This window comes from Drosophila ananassae, chromosome 3L (genome assembly GCF_017639315.1).
Source record: "Drosophila ananassae strain 14024-0371.13 chromosome 3L, ASM1763931v2, whole genome shotgun sequence".
NCBI lineage: Eukaryota > Metazoa > Arthropoda > Insecta > Diptera > Drosophilidae > Drosophila > Drosophila ananassae.
In genome coordinates, this window is record NC_057929.1 from 5,823,848 (window position 1) to 5,839,487 (window position 15,640).

The following is a 15,640-nucleotide window of genomic DNA, read 5'->3' on the forward strand; positions in this document are numbered from 1 at the left end:
ACTTTTTGTCTCTATTAAATTTTTATTCACAGGGTGACTGGGGCAAACGATTGTACACAGGGTAACTTGTATACAGTGGGGCGGCCTTGGGGGGGGCTGGGGCCCGACAACTACCTGACAACCCTAAATACACCTCTCAGCCACGAAATCTTGCATAATTTACCAAAAACATTCACTTCGCTTCCAAAGTTCGCTGATCTAGGTCGGGTCTGAAGAGTGATTTGATTTCGCAACATGCAGTGTCCGTTTCTAAACCGCTTTACTGCCAGCTTCCTACGCAATTATGCGGAGGTGCTCACCCAATCCTATGGGATGTATTGTCCCGTGATGGGGAAAACTTTGAATACTTCGGCTGCTGCTGCATCCGGTGGAGCTGCAACAGCTGGCGAGAAGAGACTTTCACTCGTCGCTTCGCTGCCATATGCGTCAACTGTTACAAGGTCTTATTCGAATGAGAGCAATCGTTTTGGGGCTGCCGACCCTGGACAGGTATCTGCCTGCCCCTCTCAGGCCTCCGCCTCCGCGGAGACCTTTCCCTATGAGAAGTTCTTCAATGAGCAGATCCAAAAGAAGAAGAAGGACCACTCCTACCGCATCTTCAAGAAGGTGAACCGCCTGGCTGGTGACGGGCTGTTCCCTCATGCACTCGAATATTCGGAGCGGTCCGAGAAGCCCATTACGGTCTGGTGTTCCAACGACTACCTGGGCATGTCTGCCCATCCGAGCGTTAAGAGGGCCGTCCAAGAGGCCCTCAACATGCACGGTTCGGGAGCCGGAGGAACCAGGAACATTTCGGGCAACTCGCTGCACCACGAACGTCTGGAACGCAAGCTGGCAGAGCTCCATCAAAAGGAGGCCGGCCTGCTGTTCACGTCGTGCTTTGTAGCCAACGATTCGACGCTCTTTACTCTTGCCAGGCTACTGCCTGGCTGCCAGATATTCTCGGACGCAGGCAACCACGCTTCCATGATCATGGGGATTCGGAATAGTGGTGTGCCCAAGCACATATTCCGGCACAACGATGTGGACCATTTGCGTAGCCTTTTGAAAAAGGTGGACAAGAGCACCCCAAAAATTGTGGCATTTGAGACGGTACATTCCATGACAGGAGCTATTTGCCCGTTGGAGGAGCTCCTAGACGTTGCCCACGAATACGGAGCGATTACATTTATTGACGAAGTGCACGCCGTGGGATTGTACGGCGATCACGGAGCCGGAGTCGGAGAACGGGACGGAGTACTGCACAAAATGGACATTATATCGGGAACTTTGGGCAAGGCGTTCGGTAACATTGGTGGTTACATCGCTGGATCCGAGAAACTAGTGGACATGATCCGTTCGTATGCAGCTGGCTTCATCTTTACGACTTCCTTGCCGCCGACAGTGCTGTGCGGCGCCCTGGAGGCAGTCAACATTTTGGCATCGGAGGAGGGTCGAGAGTTGCGTCATTTGCACCAACGTAACGTCTCCTATCTAAAGAACTTGCTGAAACGAGAGGGTGCGTGTAATTCTTTGCTTTATGTAACACACTTTTAAGGTTATTTTCGAATTTACAAACATATATATAAATTCATGGCAATTATATATAGCCAGAGATCCACGGCTATCGATTTCTATGTTTATACTTTCACTTTTTTTGACCTAATTGTAAATTTTTTTTTCTTTTTTGTCATTACAGGTTTCCCTGTCGAAGAGACACCGAGTCATATCATTCCAATTAAAATAGGAGACCCATTGAAAAGCAGTCAAATCTCAAATGTACTTATGGAACAATTCGGACACTACCTTCAATCCATCAACTATCCGACTGTGGCCCGCGGCGAGGAGAAACTGCGACTGGCACCGACACCCTTCCACACCTACGCCATGATGAACGCCCTGGTTACGGATCTGAAGAAGGTCTGGGAAATGGTGGATCTCTCGACAAATGTCCCGCTATCGCCGAAGGCGTGCATGTTCTGCAACTCGGAGAGCTGCTGGCACCAGGATGCTTCTCCGGACCTGGAGTGCGGAATTCCCAACTGCCCGCGACTGGAAATCTCCGTTGCCGCATAAGCCTTTTTGGTGGCAGACAGTCTAAATCAAGCATTCGAAATAATTAGCAATGCCTAAAATTTATCTTGTGGTTTTGGACAAATAAATAATGGTTTTGGTGCATAAAGTATGATGTAATTATTGTTTGGGGGAATATAATTGATAGCGAACTGGGGCGATTAGACAAGAAGCCGTGTGTCACCTTCGATAAGAAGTTGCGTGTTTCAAAGGCCAAGTTCAATAGTATTTAAATTAGACTCTTCAGACACGAAAAGCTCTTGAACTTTTTTTAATAGAGTGCAAAGGAATAATAGGTTTTAATGACGGCATTCCAGTGATGGCGTGGCACTTCAACACGCCATAGATCGATCTACTTTTTTACAGAATGTGTACATTAGATTAGAGCAATTAAGCTTTTACTTTTGGCTTACATCGCGTGAACCAATATAATGAAATTGATAAGCAATTCATTTCTGCAAATACAGAATGAGTCCACAAAAAATTAGCTGATATGATGAAACAAAAACATTTCCTATATTTATTTGATAAGTTATTTCGGGATTAGCTTAACAATTCTAAGCTATACACGATGATTCTTCCAAACAAATCCGTACTGGAATGGAAAACGAACTTTATCTTAGAGCAAGCTGTACCAAGTGCTGTGTTTTGAATTTTAAATTCCTGGGGCGAGTTGATATCTTCTGGATAAAACGACTCTTGGTGTATTTCCGCTCCATCCGCTGAATACATTAAGATATTCGACTGTTGGCCCGCAAATCCGCCTTGAAATTGAAATCGAAATCCATTGATATTCTGTGGTTCATCCAAAACTAAAATAATCCACTGTGGTGTTCCCTAAAAATATAATTTTTAAATTTTTTGAAAAACAATAAAGTTATTAAAATATAAGTAAACTCACCTCATCTGAACTCCAAGAGGTATCTTCATTCGTGTCGAACATGAATTGCTTTCCATATTGTTTAACGTCTTTGTTTAGAACAGAACTCACTCTGAAAACGGTTAATATTTAGAAATATAGATTTCCTTAATAGGAAAATGAAAAATACCTGCTGGAAAAGTTTGTTTTTGTCAAAATATTCATTCTTATCAAAAATTAAAATAAATAAACAAACCACACGCCGCGAGGTCTTAGAGATGGACAAAAATAAAAAGTACTCCCCTTACTGTTTAAAATACAATAATGATTGTTTAATAATTTTAAAAATTAAACTTTAATTACAATACCATTCTAATATTAATTTAATTTACATATTTAAAATAAAACATAAAAGCTAATCTTATCGATAAGACCAACATCATGTAAACAGTTTTCCAGCCCTGGCTGAAAACGAAAACAGCTGGCTAGTTTAAACGCAACCTGAAAAATGATTAAAGCTATTCTTGTTTTTAATAATCACGGGAAGCCTAGGCTTTCCAAATTCTACCAGTATTTTGTAAGTGATTATATATAGTATCAAGAATGAAGCTTACATCTCGTTTTCCTTGCAGGATGAAAGCTTGCAGCAGCAAATAATAAAGGAAACTTTTCAGTTGGTGTCCAAACGGGATGACAATGTTTGTAACTTTCTGGAAGGCGGTAGGTGAGTATTTCCATCTTATTCAAGTAATTAAATATACTGGCCCTGAGAGTAAAGAGAAAATGATCATTTTTCAGCTTGATTGGTGGCTCAGACTATAAGCTCATCTATCGCCACTATGCCACGCTGTACTTTGTATTTTGCGTGGATTCCTCAGAGAGTGAACTGGGAATCCTCGACCTTATTCAGGTCTTTGTAGAGACCCTTGACAAGTGCTTCGAGAATGTCTGCGAACTGGACCTGATATTCCATGCGGATGCAGTTCATCACATCCTTTCAGGTGAAGACCATTAAGATAATCATTTGATGCACCCACTTATCCTTGATATCCAAATGTTTCAGAACTGGTAATGGGCGGCATGGTCCTGCAAACCAATATGAATGATATTATGGCCAGGATCGAGGAGCAGAACAAGCTGGTTAAACAGGAGGCCGGAATTTCGGCAGCGCCTGCTCGGGCTGTAAGCGCTGTCAAGAGTATGAACATTCCTCAACAAATCAAAGACATAAAGTTACCTGACCTGCCACAGGCAATCAAGGACTTTAAGTTCTGACAAATGTACGTTTCTTTTATCGGAAAAAATATTTTAATACTTTACACTTAATTAATGCAATCGCTCTTTACAGTTCTTCAAGAATTTCCAACAGCAGCCGTCGCACTCTCTGGATTGTTGTTCCGTTTATGTTAAGCTTCATTGATTCAATGTATCTCCCCTTACCGAATAAATATGCAATTTAAATACCAACATAGAAAGTAAAAAGAAACTAAGAAGTCTTTGAAATTGTAAATGTCATCTCAAATATACTTTCTAAGTAAGATTTTCAGAAAAAATCATTTTCAATCGAGAGTTCAAAATGAGTGTAAAAGACGAATTTATTATTAAAGCATATTCCAATTTTTTGGAGGCCAAAAGGGAAGCCAAGGCCAAAATCATGGAAATACGTGAAATAAAGCACCAGCTGGAGGGTATTTCCATAGCCGTGGATAAGGCTAAGGATGCTCTGAACCAGGCCAAGAAAAATCAACATTTCGAAAAGAAATTTCTGCATTGTCTCTTAAACAAGCCTATTTTGAAACGTCGGTTGGATAACAGTCTGCGTCCTGCTTTTAGAAACGGCATTCGTATGTTGAAGTGAGCTAGATTTGTACTTCGATTGTAAAAAAATTTGTTTCCAGATCCGATCGTTCAAGCTAATGTGAACCACTTAATGGCATCTTATTTGGAGGAAATCGAGAGGACGTCTCCTTCTTCAGATGATGATTCAGGTATTTTCGAGGAGGAATAGTAGAGGAGGATTTAAACAGTAAGAACTGTCTTCCAACTAGCCGGTGAAAACATGAAATATAATAGTTCATTCAATAAAAATGTCTTTTATTTAAATTTTTAAACTATAATAAACATTCTTAAAACACACTAACTATTAATACACATTAAATGTACAAGCGCTGACATTTAATTAAAATCAGCTATTCTTTCGGGTGTATTCTAAATCATCCTCTTCACCGATTTCCAACATAACTTGCATTATTTTACGTTTTAATCGTTTTCGAAAAATGTCAGAGTTCAGATTGCGGAATTCATTTGCAATTAGTTCACCAAACGCGTCCCATTGGTCGCGGCTAGTTGTGGGGATTTGGACAGGCGTTGATACGGCAGTAGTATCCATGATTGCTAGCCTACTGGCCGATGGAGGCCTGAAACTGGTGGACTGTGAAGATTCTGCTGGTATAGGTTCGCTGGCACTTTTAAAAACTATTGATTCTAAGTTCTCGATTGACGATGGGACAGGCTCTTCTTCCTTCGCGGTTATCCTGTAGTCAAGCTTGTTGATCATTTTCTAAAAAACATCAAAAATTAGTAACCAGAATAAAGCATAGAATCAGGGATGTCGAAAATTTTAAAAAATATTGTATCAATGATATTTCTTTTATAAAAAAATTTGATGATAATATTTAAAAATATCACTTCAAAATGTCGATATAATAGATATATTTCCTAATTTTTTTTTTATATATTTTATATTTTTTTTTTCCTTTACAATAAAGGAACTCCGATTTTCATTGGGATGTTTCATTTATGTATGCATAATACATATGCCAACATACAAACATATGTACATACCTTCTTTTGGGCGCATTTTGCAAAAATGTCGGCATGCTTATTCCGCAAGTGCGACGATAAATTCGTAGCGTTTCCGCTCGTCTTTATCACTCTTTGGCAATGTAAACACTTTGCAGTGACGCCAGTTAATTTGGTGTAATTTGATTTTACATCCATTTTTTGTTTTCAATTGATAAAATTACTTTTAAGATTGAAATCAGAGTGACCAAGGAAAAAATATCAAAGAAAAATATCGCGGTTTCGATATTTGGGCAAAAAAAATATCACGATATATCATTTTGTCAAAATATATTTTTAAAAAATATATCAAAAAAAATATTTATCGATATTTTGATATATTATCAACAATTCTAAAAATTAGTAAACCGAAAAACGCATAGAATAGAATATTCTACCTTGCATTGGGATTGGGGAGTCTGTTGGTAACCAGGTCGTGGTTCTATCACCGAGCGCAGGAACATCAGCGTGTTGAAGTGCTCCCAACGGCAGGTCTTCTCGACCGTGGGACTGGAACTGCCAGACTCCTCCAAGCGACGTTCTAGCTTCTTTAATTCGGAGTTAAACTGATTCCGGAGATTGTGGACCTTCTTGCCGTAGTCGATCTTCGTTATTCCGAGGGACTCGCAGATGTACTCGATGGCTTTTGCCCGGCAATCTTTGTTTTTATACTTCGCCGAGTAGTGGTTCCACAAACAGTCCGATTCCCGGTAGAGTTCAATAAGTTTGGATATTTTTTCACGCGTCCAAATGGTTGGCTTCCTCCGATGGAGCCTAGTTCTTTTGTTGACAATATCGACGGAATCTTTTGGCATTTTAGGATAAATTTTATAAACAATTCAGGACAGTGAGGCCAGATATCAAAAAAAAAAAAGGCCAATCCGTTAGAAGTATGTTGCTAATCTTTCAGTATGATTGATTTACTTTACTTTATATTATTTAAAATTATACTATTAATATAATAGTTAATAAAATGAAAAAATAAACCAACTGCAGTTTGTAAAATCTTATTGAAAACATAGCCAACCGATAGTTTTGTCAAGAGCAACAAACGACGGCTTCCCTAAGTTCCACCTCTAGTATTTATCGAATACTCGATATATCTCACCGCAATTAAATATAGTTCTTCAGTATATAAATAAAATAATAAAAATAAAAGTCCGCATCGTGCAAAATGCATTCACGCTCGCTATAGACAATAGGAAAATGTGTGCGGCACACGCGAAGAGAAAGTAAACCGTTATCCGCGCGGCTACGGTGACGAGGGACCACTCCACTGATAAATACGGCCGACGCCCACTGAACACAGTTTCCTTCATATGAATTTTTGGATAAAACTAATAGGGTAATTGGAAAACGTATAGAACGGCGTGTGTTTGGGTTCTACAAGTGCCTCTGTTTGCAATTACAGAAAAACCTGCGAAACACAGCCCTAAGCTAAGAGAACCGAACCCCGCACCCCGAACGTAAGCGCAATGTCACAAGTAATACCAAACACGCCCACACCCCAAATGCTGACGACATCAACGCCCATAGAATCCATGAAACCACCACCAGCGTTTCCGACGTTAGGCGTTGGGGCACATTTGTTGGCTGGCGAACAGGCGTCGGACGTTATTTTGAGGGCATCCACCATTTTCGGAGATATGAACAAGCACGATGTGGCGCCAATGGATCTCGAAAACAATGTGCACAACGGAGCAGAGACTGATCGCGAGAACCACGCGAGTGGAGGCGGGGAGTTCGGGAGCGGGAACTCCAAGATCCGCATCATGCCCAGCATTAAACTGGTGGCAACACCGCACGCTTCTGACCCGAAACGCAAATTCGTATGTCCGTACGAAAACTGCACGAAAAGTTACGGCAAGAGCTCCCACCTGCGCTCCCATCTCACCTGGCACACGGGCATCAAGCCATTCGTCTGCAGCGAGCCAAAATGCGGCAAAGGCTTTACCCGCTCCGACGAACTAAACAGGCACCTGCGAACGCACACAGGCGAGAAGCCCTTCGAGTGCATCCAGTGTAGCAAAAAGTTCTCGCGCAGCGATCACCTCACCAAACACCTGGCCACACACGACCGTCAACTGAAAAGCAGTCCTCCGAAACAGCGTTCCGTGCCGAGCGGGATGCGACTAAAGCCTGCAAAGAAGCATTCTCCGGAATCGGACTCTGGGTTCCATTTCATGGCCGCGATGGGCGTGGCGGGAGAACAAAACCACCAGCAGCAGGTGGCGGAAATGGGAGAGTTCCCGCATAAGCCACTGAAGATTAAGCTGGAGCGACCGGAGCACAGTGACAAGTACCAGATCGTGGCGCCTCATCTCGCTGCGGATAGCCAGATGCCATCCTTCCTTAATCAGGCCAAGCCCGAGGTGAAGTACGAGCCGGCCGACGAAATTGTAAATACCCTTTCTCAGCTACCGCCGCAGGATGGCCCCGGCACCTACGGCATGCCTCAGTTCGTTCAGGACCGGCCCTTCCGCTGCCGGCAGTGCGACAAGGGGTTTAAGCGGCAAGACGACCTCAACCGACACATCCGGACGCATACCGGCGAAAAACCCTACGCCTGTCCGCAATGTTGTCGCCGGTTTGTGCGGAGCGACCATTTAAAGAAGCACCAGCAGACGCATTTGAAGATACGATAGTTTCTTAATTTTACCTTAAACCATAAGTTGCAGGCCATTGGCATTCGGCATACCAATTTATATTGGCTAAAACGGGCGTGTGTCGGGTGACGCACACAGTACAATAAAACATAAATAAATTCGCAATTTAACAATATTCCTATTCATGTCTAATGCTGGTTCTTAAATCTCAACTTGTATGTATGTAAATAAGTCGTATGCAATTTTAATTTTAATTGATTTGTGTTTGCTAAAACATGAAGATATATTTTTAAACCTATTGCTGTTTTTTACTTTCTGGCTATAGTAGTATCCTGCGTGGAATCTAATATAATTTAGACAGTGAACCTGTTGTTTGTGAAGATGGGAAAAAGTGGGAGCTTATGGATGGCTATATCCTTTGAAAGAAAAATCTGAAATCTGATTAAATCAGAATACTTGAGGAGTTTTATAAGAAATTTGGCTCGCTTCATTGATGGCTTGAAGCTTAAAAATATAAATACAATCGAGTATTTTCGGTTCTAGGAGATGCCCTTTTTAATTTCGCTTTGAGATTCGCAAAGTATCTTGCGGATACGCAGGACTTAAGTAATCGATATATCGATAAAAAGCCTCCCATCACCAATTTCAATTTGATTTATACATTGTTCGCAATGTTTTTGCATTGCCAATAGTCAACAAAAATAAAAAAATGAGCGACATAGACGTCTTGTGGGGGGATGTATTGAAAATATTTCCTGTTCTTGGAGGCCTGGTACGTTTCCATGTTCTTCTCGTTAATGAAATTCGCATTAAACGCCTAAAACATTTGGTAGAACACAGTCCCGGCAGAAGAAGTCGACGAGAAGGTGTACGAAAATGTTCGCCGGCATCTTTCTATCTTAGGAAGTGTGGAAACCTTCGCAGCTGTGGTTGACCTGGAGATTCAGTCGGTCATTCGTAATGTGCTGGTGCCCAAGTTCTGGAAACACTTTCAACCCGGCGTTGTGGCCTCGGAGCAGAGTGCCAGTAGCGGCATCAACGACCAAGCATTGTCCATAGAAGCGTTGCCTGACAAGAACAGACTGTTCACGCAATTCATCGATGCCATTAATGAGCTTTACGAGGGGTTCCAGAGCCTGGCGCACACCAAGCCCCGATTGGTCCAGCTCCTAGGCTCCGAGGACAAGGTGCCAAGATCTGTAAAGATGCTTCAAGTCGATGGTATAAAGACCTGCCTACGTGATTCCCTGCTTGCCCAATTGCCGCCCACGTTCAGCGTGGTGGTGGGGGCTTTTTACTGGGTACACTTCAAGCTCTTCACCAAATCCTCACATCTCGCCCTGGCCACAGTTGGTAAGGAGGCGGCTTTCTTAAAAGTTCTATGTTATTAACGGGACACTTCTCAGACTCTGATGTTTTCGATGAGCTCCTGTGCATTGGTTGCAACTTTGATGTGGAGCTGTGTTGTTGCCAAAAGCTGACCGAAATGGTAAACCAAACCAACATGAAGCTATTCGAGATGAACCTCATCGATCGATTAACTGGAAGCGCCTTAACTGCCCTGATTAAGCTTAAAATCAAAGAGCATATCAACGACACATGTATGGGAATCTTCGACAGGAGTCACCTTAAACAGCTTGAAACTGTAAGTGCATCAATCCTTTGTTTCAAATTTATTAAAAACCATTTTTCTTGCAGTGGTTGTCTGATGTTATAATGTCGTGGCTTACAAACATTTTCACAGAGTGGAAGTCCAAGGACAGTATTCACGATGAAGAAGTTCCTGCATCGGTCCAGTCGTTCAAAGTCAAGCTTACTTATTTTATGTACGAAACCTTTGCGCAAAGCGTTATTAGTCAATTCTTTAGCATTATTATCGGTAGGTTTTCAAATTTAAGCATAAGAATTCTCCTAATGGCTTTATTTTTTCTACAGACTATCCAGATTCTATACCAGCTATAGATGATCTGAAAATCTGTATGGAGAAGATTGATATGCGAGTCTATTTAACAGAATCTCTAAGAAGTTCTTTGGAAGCTCGAATTCTACATCCCGGTGTCAACACCATGGATATTTTAACTGGTTACGTGGCAGCGATTAAGGCGATTCGTCACCTGGACAATACGGGAGTGATCTTGGAAATGGTAACTGCTCCGATAAAGGACTACCTTCGAAAACGCAACGACACTGTCCGACGGGTTGTAACTGGTCTCACGGAAGAGGGACCTACGGACTTATCTGAGGAATTGGCGAAGGGAGAAACCGTCAAGGATGGCAAGGAATCCGGCTTGGATGAGTTCAGCAACTGGGAAAATTGGGAACCAGACCCGTTCGGAATCGATGCAAACGTTATGCAGTACAACAGCTCGCGGGTAATGAGATCCGCTGATATCATATCAATGGTTGTCGACATATACGGCAGCAAAGAGTTATTCATGACTGAGTATCGGAATCTGATGGCAGATCGATTGCTCGCCCAGCTTGACTTTAACTCTGAAAAGGAAATTCGAAATCTGGAGCTACTGAAAATCCGTTTTGGGGAATCCCTACTACACAGCTGTGAAGTTATGTTAAAAGATGTGACAGATTCCAAGCGGATCAATGCACACATTCATGGGGACAGCAATCGCACAGAAAGTAACTATTTGCCTCATTTCCTACATGTCTCATTGTATAAATTTGATTTATTCTTAGATCAATTGTTCGACATTTCGTCGCTTATAGTTTCTGCTCAGTTTTGGCCATCCTTTAACAAGGAGAGTCTTCAGTTGCCGGAGGAGCTGGAGAACGAATTTAAAAAGTACACCAAGGCCTACGAGGCATATAAAGGAAACAGAACTCTCAACTGGCGTACTGTGACTGGGCGTGTCAATATTTCCATTGAGATCGGGGACAGAACTTTGGATATGGTAGTGAGCCCCACCCTGGCTGTAATCATCTACCATTTCCAAAACAAAAGTATGAATCTTATTTTATATCTCAAAGTGGCTTAAATCCGAATTAATCGTTCTAGCTGAATGGAGTATCGAGGATCTAAGCACTATTACGAAGGTTCCAGCGTCGGCTTTGAGACGTCGCCTGAGCTTTTGGCAAAACCATGGTTTAATTACTGAATCAACTCCGGGGATATTCACATTATTGGAGAAGGAGTCTGAGAAATCTCAGTTTGAGGAAATGAGTCTTACGGAAGCCGATGAGGAGGATTTGGAATCGGCAATGGCTTCTGCCAGCGATCAGAGGGAAGAGGAACTTCAAGTAAATAATTTTAGGTCTTTGCATCCAACTGACACTGATAAATTTGTGTACAAATTTAGGTATTCTGGTCTTACATCGTTGGCATGCTTACGAACCTGGACTCCATGCCAATAGATCGCATTCATCAAATGCTGAAGCTTTTTGCCTCCCACAGTGGCGGCGTCGAGTTCACTCAAGACGAGCTAAAACATTTCCTGCAGCGCAAAGTCCGAGAACATAAACTTATATTTTCCGGTGGAGTTTATCAATTGGCCAAATAATTTTTGGGAACGTATCGCACTGAAAATGCAATTGACTGAAGAAATCGTGAAATAGAAGTGATAACGTTTATGAAATATACTGCTCCCCGCGGAGCATTAACATCTCTCAAGTAGCCGTCTTATCTAATTGTATTCGTGGCTTATCTTTAATGGTGTACGTTTCCAAACAATATGGGGTTTTTTCTGTCTTAGAAGTACAAAAATAATAGAAATGGGAATACGTCTAAAACTTATTTATTTAGTTATATGTGTTTAAAGATATATATATATATTCTAATCCCGTTATCAACAAATTCAAACTTCTTAGGGTTCTAGAAACTAAAGGCAAAATGATGTTTTTTGACATACTATACAGGGTAAACAGTTTTTTGGCTTGAAAAATGAATCACAAATCCAGAAAGAACCGATCACTTTATACACGCAAACGAATTGTGCTTAATTTAATGTCGCAATCGTGCTAAACTGTAATCTGTACATCAAAAGTGAATTCAGGTATGAATACCCAACACGCTGGCTAGTCCTCGTCCGCGTTCTCGGTCAAGAATCTCGCTCTGTAGACACTATCTCGATGATTTGGACTGAGAATGGGGTTCAGAATAGGTGCAACACGGTTAATCCTTTTCTCAAATCGATCACGATCCCGTGCGATCAGCTGCCACTCGCTCTTTCTGGCCGTCCGATAAGCAAAGTCCCAAACGTGCATGACATGAACTTCTGGCTTTAGATTGAAGCGTACCTGTGTGTGGGAAAAATAGCTTTAGAATAGGATTGTTTAACAATTATTCTGTTTCAATCACCTTCTTAGCAGCCGATGAGCTGTCACTTTTGGGGCATTCACAGGGATCGATCACGGCCGGGTCGTCGTCATCGCAGCATGCCGTGAACTGTACGCTGCTATCGTCATCATCATCATCCTCCCCGTCAGACTCGCCCGCTTCCTCGTCGTCATCCTCGTCGTCGTTTTCATCGTCGTCCTCCGCGAAACAAATGAAACTGTCCTCGCTACACTCGGAAATGCTCCGCTGGCGGTTTAGAGGCGCCTTCGCGGGCGAGCCGTTATTATTCTTGTCACTGGACAATTGACTAGAGCTGACTTCCTCCGCGGCTTCCTTGAAGGGATGCCGCGCCTGCGGATGCAGGTCGATAAAGAAGTAGCAGGGGGACCGCTGAAATGCCTCGAGTCCCGGCATTTTTGGCGGGCTCTGGGCCGCGTTGACGCACTTGTGCAGGGCTGTTTGCATCTGGGTGACAACGTCCATGGCCATAAGCTGGAACGACATCATGGTGGCTAACGGCTCTGGCTGCAGGTTGGGCATTAGCAGCTCCTCGGCGCCCGTTCTGCGCGATTCGTGCTTCGTGGTTTCCTTCTTATCCTGCACCTTTTTTGGCTTCCACGAAGCGCAGCGATACTGCTCATAGATGGGGGAACTCATATTTGCGATCAAGCGTACAACAAAGAGGAAGTGATTAAGCAGCGCTCCCCAAAGGGTGTGAAATTTCGACATCTGTTCTTTAAAACACAAGCCAGCTGGGAGGAATCCTTTAGAAAGGCCATTTTCTTGTGTTTCGTTTTAGGTGGCATGGTGTTAGCCAAGTTAATGCGAAGCAGATTTATCCATGATTACTTCGATGAATAAATGTAAAATGGAGTGAAATAACGCATTGGTGTTGTGAAATGTTACGTATAAATGGCATCCGTCCTTCTGCGACAAAGTAATTATCAATTGTAACCTTGTTCGGCTGTTGTTTCGATTGCGTAGAGCGAAATATAGAGTCGGGGCACGAAAATATTGATAGTTTTACACGTTTTACACAAGAATAATTCCATACTTTTTCACTAGAGCTGAAAATTTGTCGATTACAGTTTCGATGAATCACCTTGAGCATTGTTGTTTTTGTGAGCATTCACTTTTCCACCCTGCAAAATTGTCGGGGGCGAGTTATCGTTAGAAATTTATCGAAAAACCGATATTTTCGTGGGCGTTATAATTTATTTAATCAGTACAGATTGTTTTTTAAATTTGCTTGCTCTAATTTTGTGATAAGTATGAATGTATGTATCTGCATAAGCTTATTCTTTAATTCGGGCTCCCCGAGCATTGTTTTCCAGACAACTCTACATTTTTATTTTTATCGTTAGTAATTAAAGTTAGTAAGATTTTTTTATTAAAAGTTGAGTTTAAATAGACTCTGTAATAATAGAAGTAAAGTTTAAAGATTATTTCAGTAACATCTTTTTTTTAAATATTAAAATTAAATGTTAAATTTTTCGTGAAGGTAAGTGTAATATTTTTACCTGGAATCAGGGTATAAATAAATTATCGGAGACTCATTAATTTCAGCTTCAAACTCTTTAAAATATTTTTGGTTAAACAGTAATAAAATCCAGTCATCAAAGAGAGAATTTAGGACAAATTAAAAGAGGAAATGAGCATTCTTCTCGATCTCGATCCCTGCCCCTTTTTATATACAGACATGCATATGTATCCATGCATTCGTTTGGATACAGAATGTATCTCTGGGGAAGGACAAAAGAAGCAATACATCACGGCTTACATGTAGACATGTGTAATTACTTATATACATCTACATCCTTAATTTAATAGGTATTGACACAATCTTTTAATTATATGCGAGAAAATGGATGCAAACGATCTTAAATCTTAAAAACATAAGATAAAAAATGGTGGGGCTGTTGATATGCACTCATGTACATACATATGTATGATCAATAAGATTACTTCCGTGTTCCCGATCATCAGTAAATCATACAAACATATACATTTATATATATGCGAGTGAGTATTGTTCTTTAACCGATATTTATACCTGACACTGTATGAAAATGCAAGTGCATGTTCCGCTGCGTCATTCTCCTACATCTACAGATAATTATATATATATATTTACATATGAATTCGCTGTATAAATGTACATTTATTTCATACGTATTAAAAAATCATCTTGAACTGCACTTACATTGTATGTTTATATGAAAAAAATATTTATTTAACTGCTCAGCTGCATCGTATGGATACTTTTACATATTAATATATATATATATACAATCATAGTGCATTGCATGTATTTGAATAGGTTCATGTAGTTCTGAGGACTTGGTCACGCGTAAAAGATACGTGATTCTCAACCTACTGGTACTGAAGGGACCCAAAACTCAGATTGATATTCAGACATTCATATATACATACATTCGTATATATGACCATGTTCTGGTATATAGGCACACACAGACGCGCATACAGATTAATCAAACAGCCATATGATTAATACACATTGAAACAGCTGATTCATAAGCGTCGTTCTCTCTCAGTTACTCACACACCAGCTGGCAAGCACTACACTGAAAAAAGCGGGCTCTACATTAGAGAAAACAAACTTTTTTGAGCAATTCTCAGTTGAGGTGTGAAGGAAAGATGGAAATCATACATTATCGTTAGGGGGAAAAATTCGTAGTTAAATTAAACATTTGTTTTCCTGATTAAAGTTAAGTATTGGATTAATTACGAATTTCATTGATTTTTCCGAGTGTACTGCAACAGTTGATAGCAACGGGCACAGGTCCGCCTCGGGTGGGTTCGTTGAGTTGGGCGCAGGGCAATGCCAGGTAGAAAACTAGAGAGGAGACAATGAACCCTATAGCTAATCACATGAGAAGATGTCGGGTCTAGGTAGAACAAGTTCGATGGGGACCTGAATATATACGAAAATCGCTTCGGGCCCCCCTAATTAACTGGAATGCGTCACCG

At 41.3% G+C, this 15,640-nt stretch overlaps 8 protein-coding genes across 9 annotated transcripts; 5 read left to right on the plus strand and 3 right to left on the minus strand.

Annotated features, from left to right (window-relative positions):
• The first annotated feature begins 105 nt into the window (after window positions 1-105).
• On the plus strand, window positions 106-2,161 carry LOC6495729 (5-aminolevulinate synthase, erythroid-specific, mitochondrial). The gene is made up of 2 exons (XM_001959415.4): window positions 106-1,498; window positions 1,679-2,161. Exons 1-2 carry the CDS (start codon window positions 235-237, stop codon window positions 2,053-2,055), a joined length of 1,641 nt encoding a protein of 546 aa, XP_001959451.1. The 5' UTR covers window positions 106-234; the 3' UTR covers window positions 2,056-2,161.
• A 375-nt stretch (window positions 2,162-2,536) lies between these two features.
• LOC26514299 (nuclear receptor 2C2-associated protein) lies at window positions 2,537-3,217 on the minus strand. The gene is made up of 3 exons (XM_014908512.3): window positions 3,102-3,217; window positions 2,954-3,044; window positions 2,537-2,889 (listed from the first exon to the last, which is right to left on the minus strand). The coding sequence occupies exons 1-3, from the start codon at window positions 3,134-3,136 to the stop codon at window positions 2,596-2,598; spliced, it is 420 nt and encodes a 139-aa protein (XP_014763998.1). The 5' UTR covers window positions 3,137-3,217; the 3' UTR covers window positions 2,537-2,595.
• A 115-nt stretch (window positions 3,218-3,332) lies between these two features.
• On the plus strand, window positions 3,333-4,397 carry LOC6495730 (AP-3 complex subunit sigma-2). The gene is made up of 5 exons (XM_001959416.4): window positions 3,333-3,488; window positions 3,544-3,635; window positions 3,710-3,912; window positions 3,975-4,191; window positions 4,260-4,397. Exons 1-4 carry the CDS (start codon window positions 3,420-3,422, stop codon window positions 4,184-4,186), a joined length of 576 nt encoding a protein of 191 aa, XP_001959452.1. The 5' UTR covers window positions 3,333-3,419; the 3' UTR covers window positions 4,187-4,191; window positions 4,260-4,397.
• A 6-nt stretch (window positions 4,398-4,403) lies between these two features.
• On the plus strand, window positions 4,404-4,949 carry LOC26513854. The gene is made up of 2 exons (XM_014908458.3): window positions 4,404-4,755; window positions 4,810-4,949. Exons 1-2 carry the CDS (start codon window positions 4,488-4,490, stop codon window positions 4,917-4,919), a joined length of 378 nt encoding a protein of 125 aa, XP_014763944.1. The 5' UTR covers window positions 4,404-4,487; the 3' UTR covers window positions 4,920-4,949.
• Window positions 4,950-4,984: 35 nt separating this feature from the next.
• On the minus strand, window positions 4,985-6,736 carry LOC6494905. Of its 2 annotated transcripts, none has more exons than XM_001959417.4 (2): window positions 6,151-6,736; window positions 4,985-5,471 (listed from the first exon to the last, which is right to left on the minus strand). In XM_001959417.4, exons 1-2 carry the CDS (start codon window positions 6,565-6,567, stop codon window positions 5,097-5,099), a joined length of 792 nt encoding a protein of 263 aa, XP_001959453.1. In that variant the 5' UTR covers window positions 6,568-6,736; the 3' UTR covers window positions 4,985-5,096. The 2 variants fall into 2 exon arrangements, with proteins under 2 accessions (XP_001959453.1, XP_014763066.1); XM_014907580.3 differs by lacking the exon at window positions 6,151-6,736 and adding an exon at window positions 5,756-5,985.
• Window positions 6,737-6,803: 67 nt separating this feature from the next.
• On the plus strand, window positions 6,804-8,652 carry LOC6495731 (transcription factor Sp1). Its single transcript, XM_001959418.4, has 2 exons — window positions 6,804-7,097; window positions 7,164-8,652. The coding sequence occupies exon 2, from the start codon at window positions 7,228-7,230 to the stop codon at window positions 8,395-8,397; it is 1,170 nt and encodes a 389-aa protein (XP_001959454.1). The 5' UTR covers window positions 6,804-7,097; window positions 7,164-7,227; the 3' UTR covers window positions 8,398-8,652.
• A 325-nt stretch (window positions 8,653-8,977) lies between these two features.
• LOC6495732 (anaphase-promoting complex subunit 2) lies at window positions 8,978-11,983 on the plus strand. Its single transcript, XM_001959419.4, has 8 exons — window positions 8,978-9,130; window positions 9,192-9,711; window positions 9,765-10,003; window positions 10,057-10,237; window positions 10,294-10,995; window positions 11,053-11,316; window positions 11,372-11,613; window positions 11,673-11,983. Exons 1-8 carry the CDS (start codon window positions 9,068-9,070, stop codon window positions 11,871-11,873), a joined length of 2,412 nt encoding a protein of 803 aa, XP_001959455.1. The 5' UTR covers window positions 8,978-9,067; the 3' UTR covers window positions 11,874-11,983.
• Window positions 11,984-12,091: 108 nt separating this feature from the next.
• Window positions 12,092-13,768, minus strand: LOC6494904. Its single transcript, XM_001959420.4, has 2 exons — window positions 12,671-13,768; window positions 12,092-12,609 (listed from the first exon to the last, which is right to left on the minus strand). The coding sequence occupies exons 1-2, from the start codon at window positions 13,376-13,378 to the stop codon at window positions 12,388-12,390; spliced, it is 930 nt and encodes a 309-aa protein (XP_001959456.1). The 5' UTR covers window positions 13,379-13,768; the 3' UTR covers window positions 12,092-12,387.
• Window positions 13,769-15,640: the final 1,872 nt, after the last annotated feature.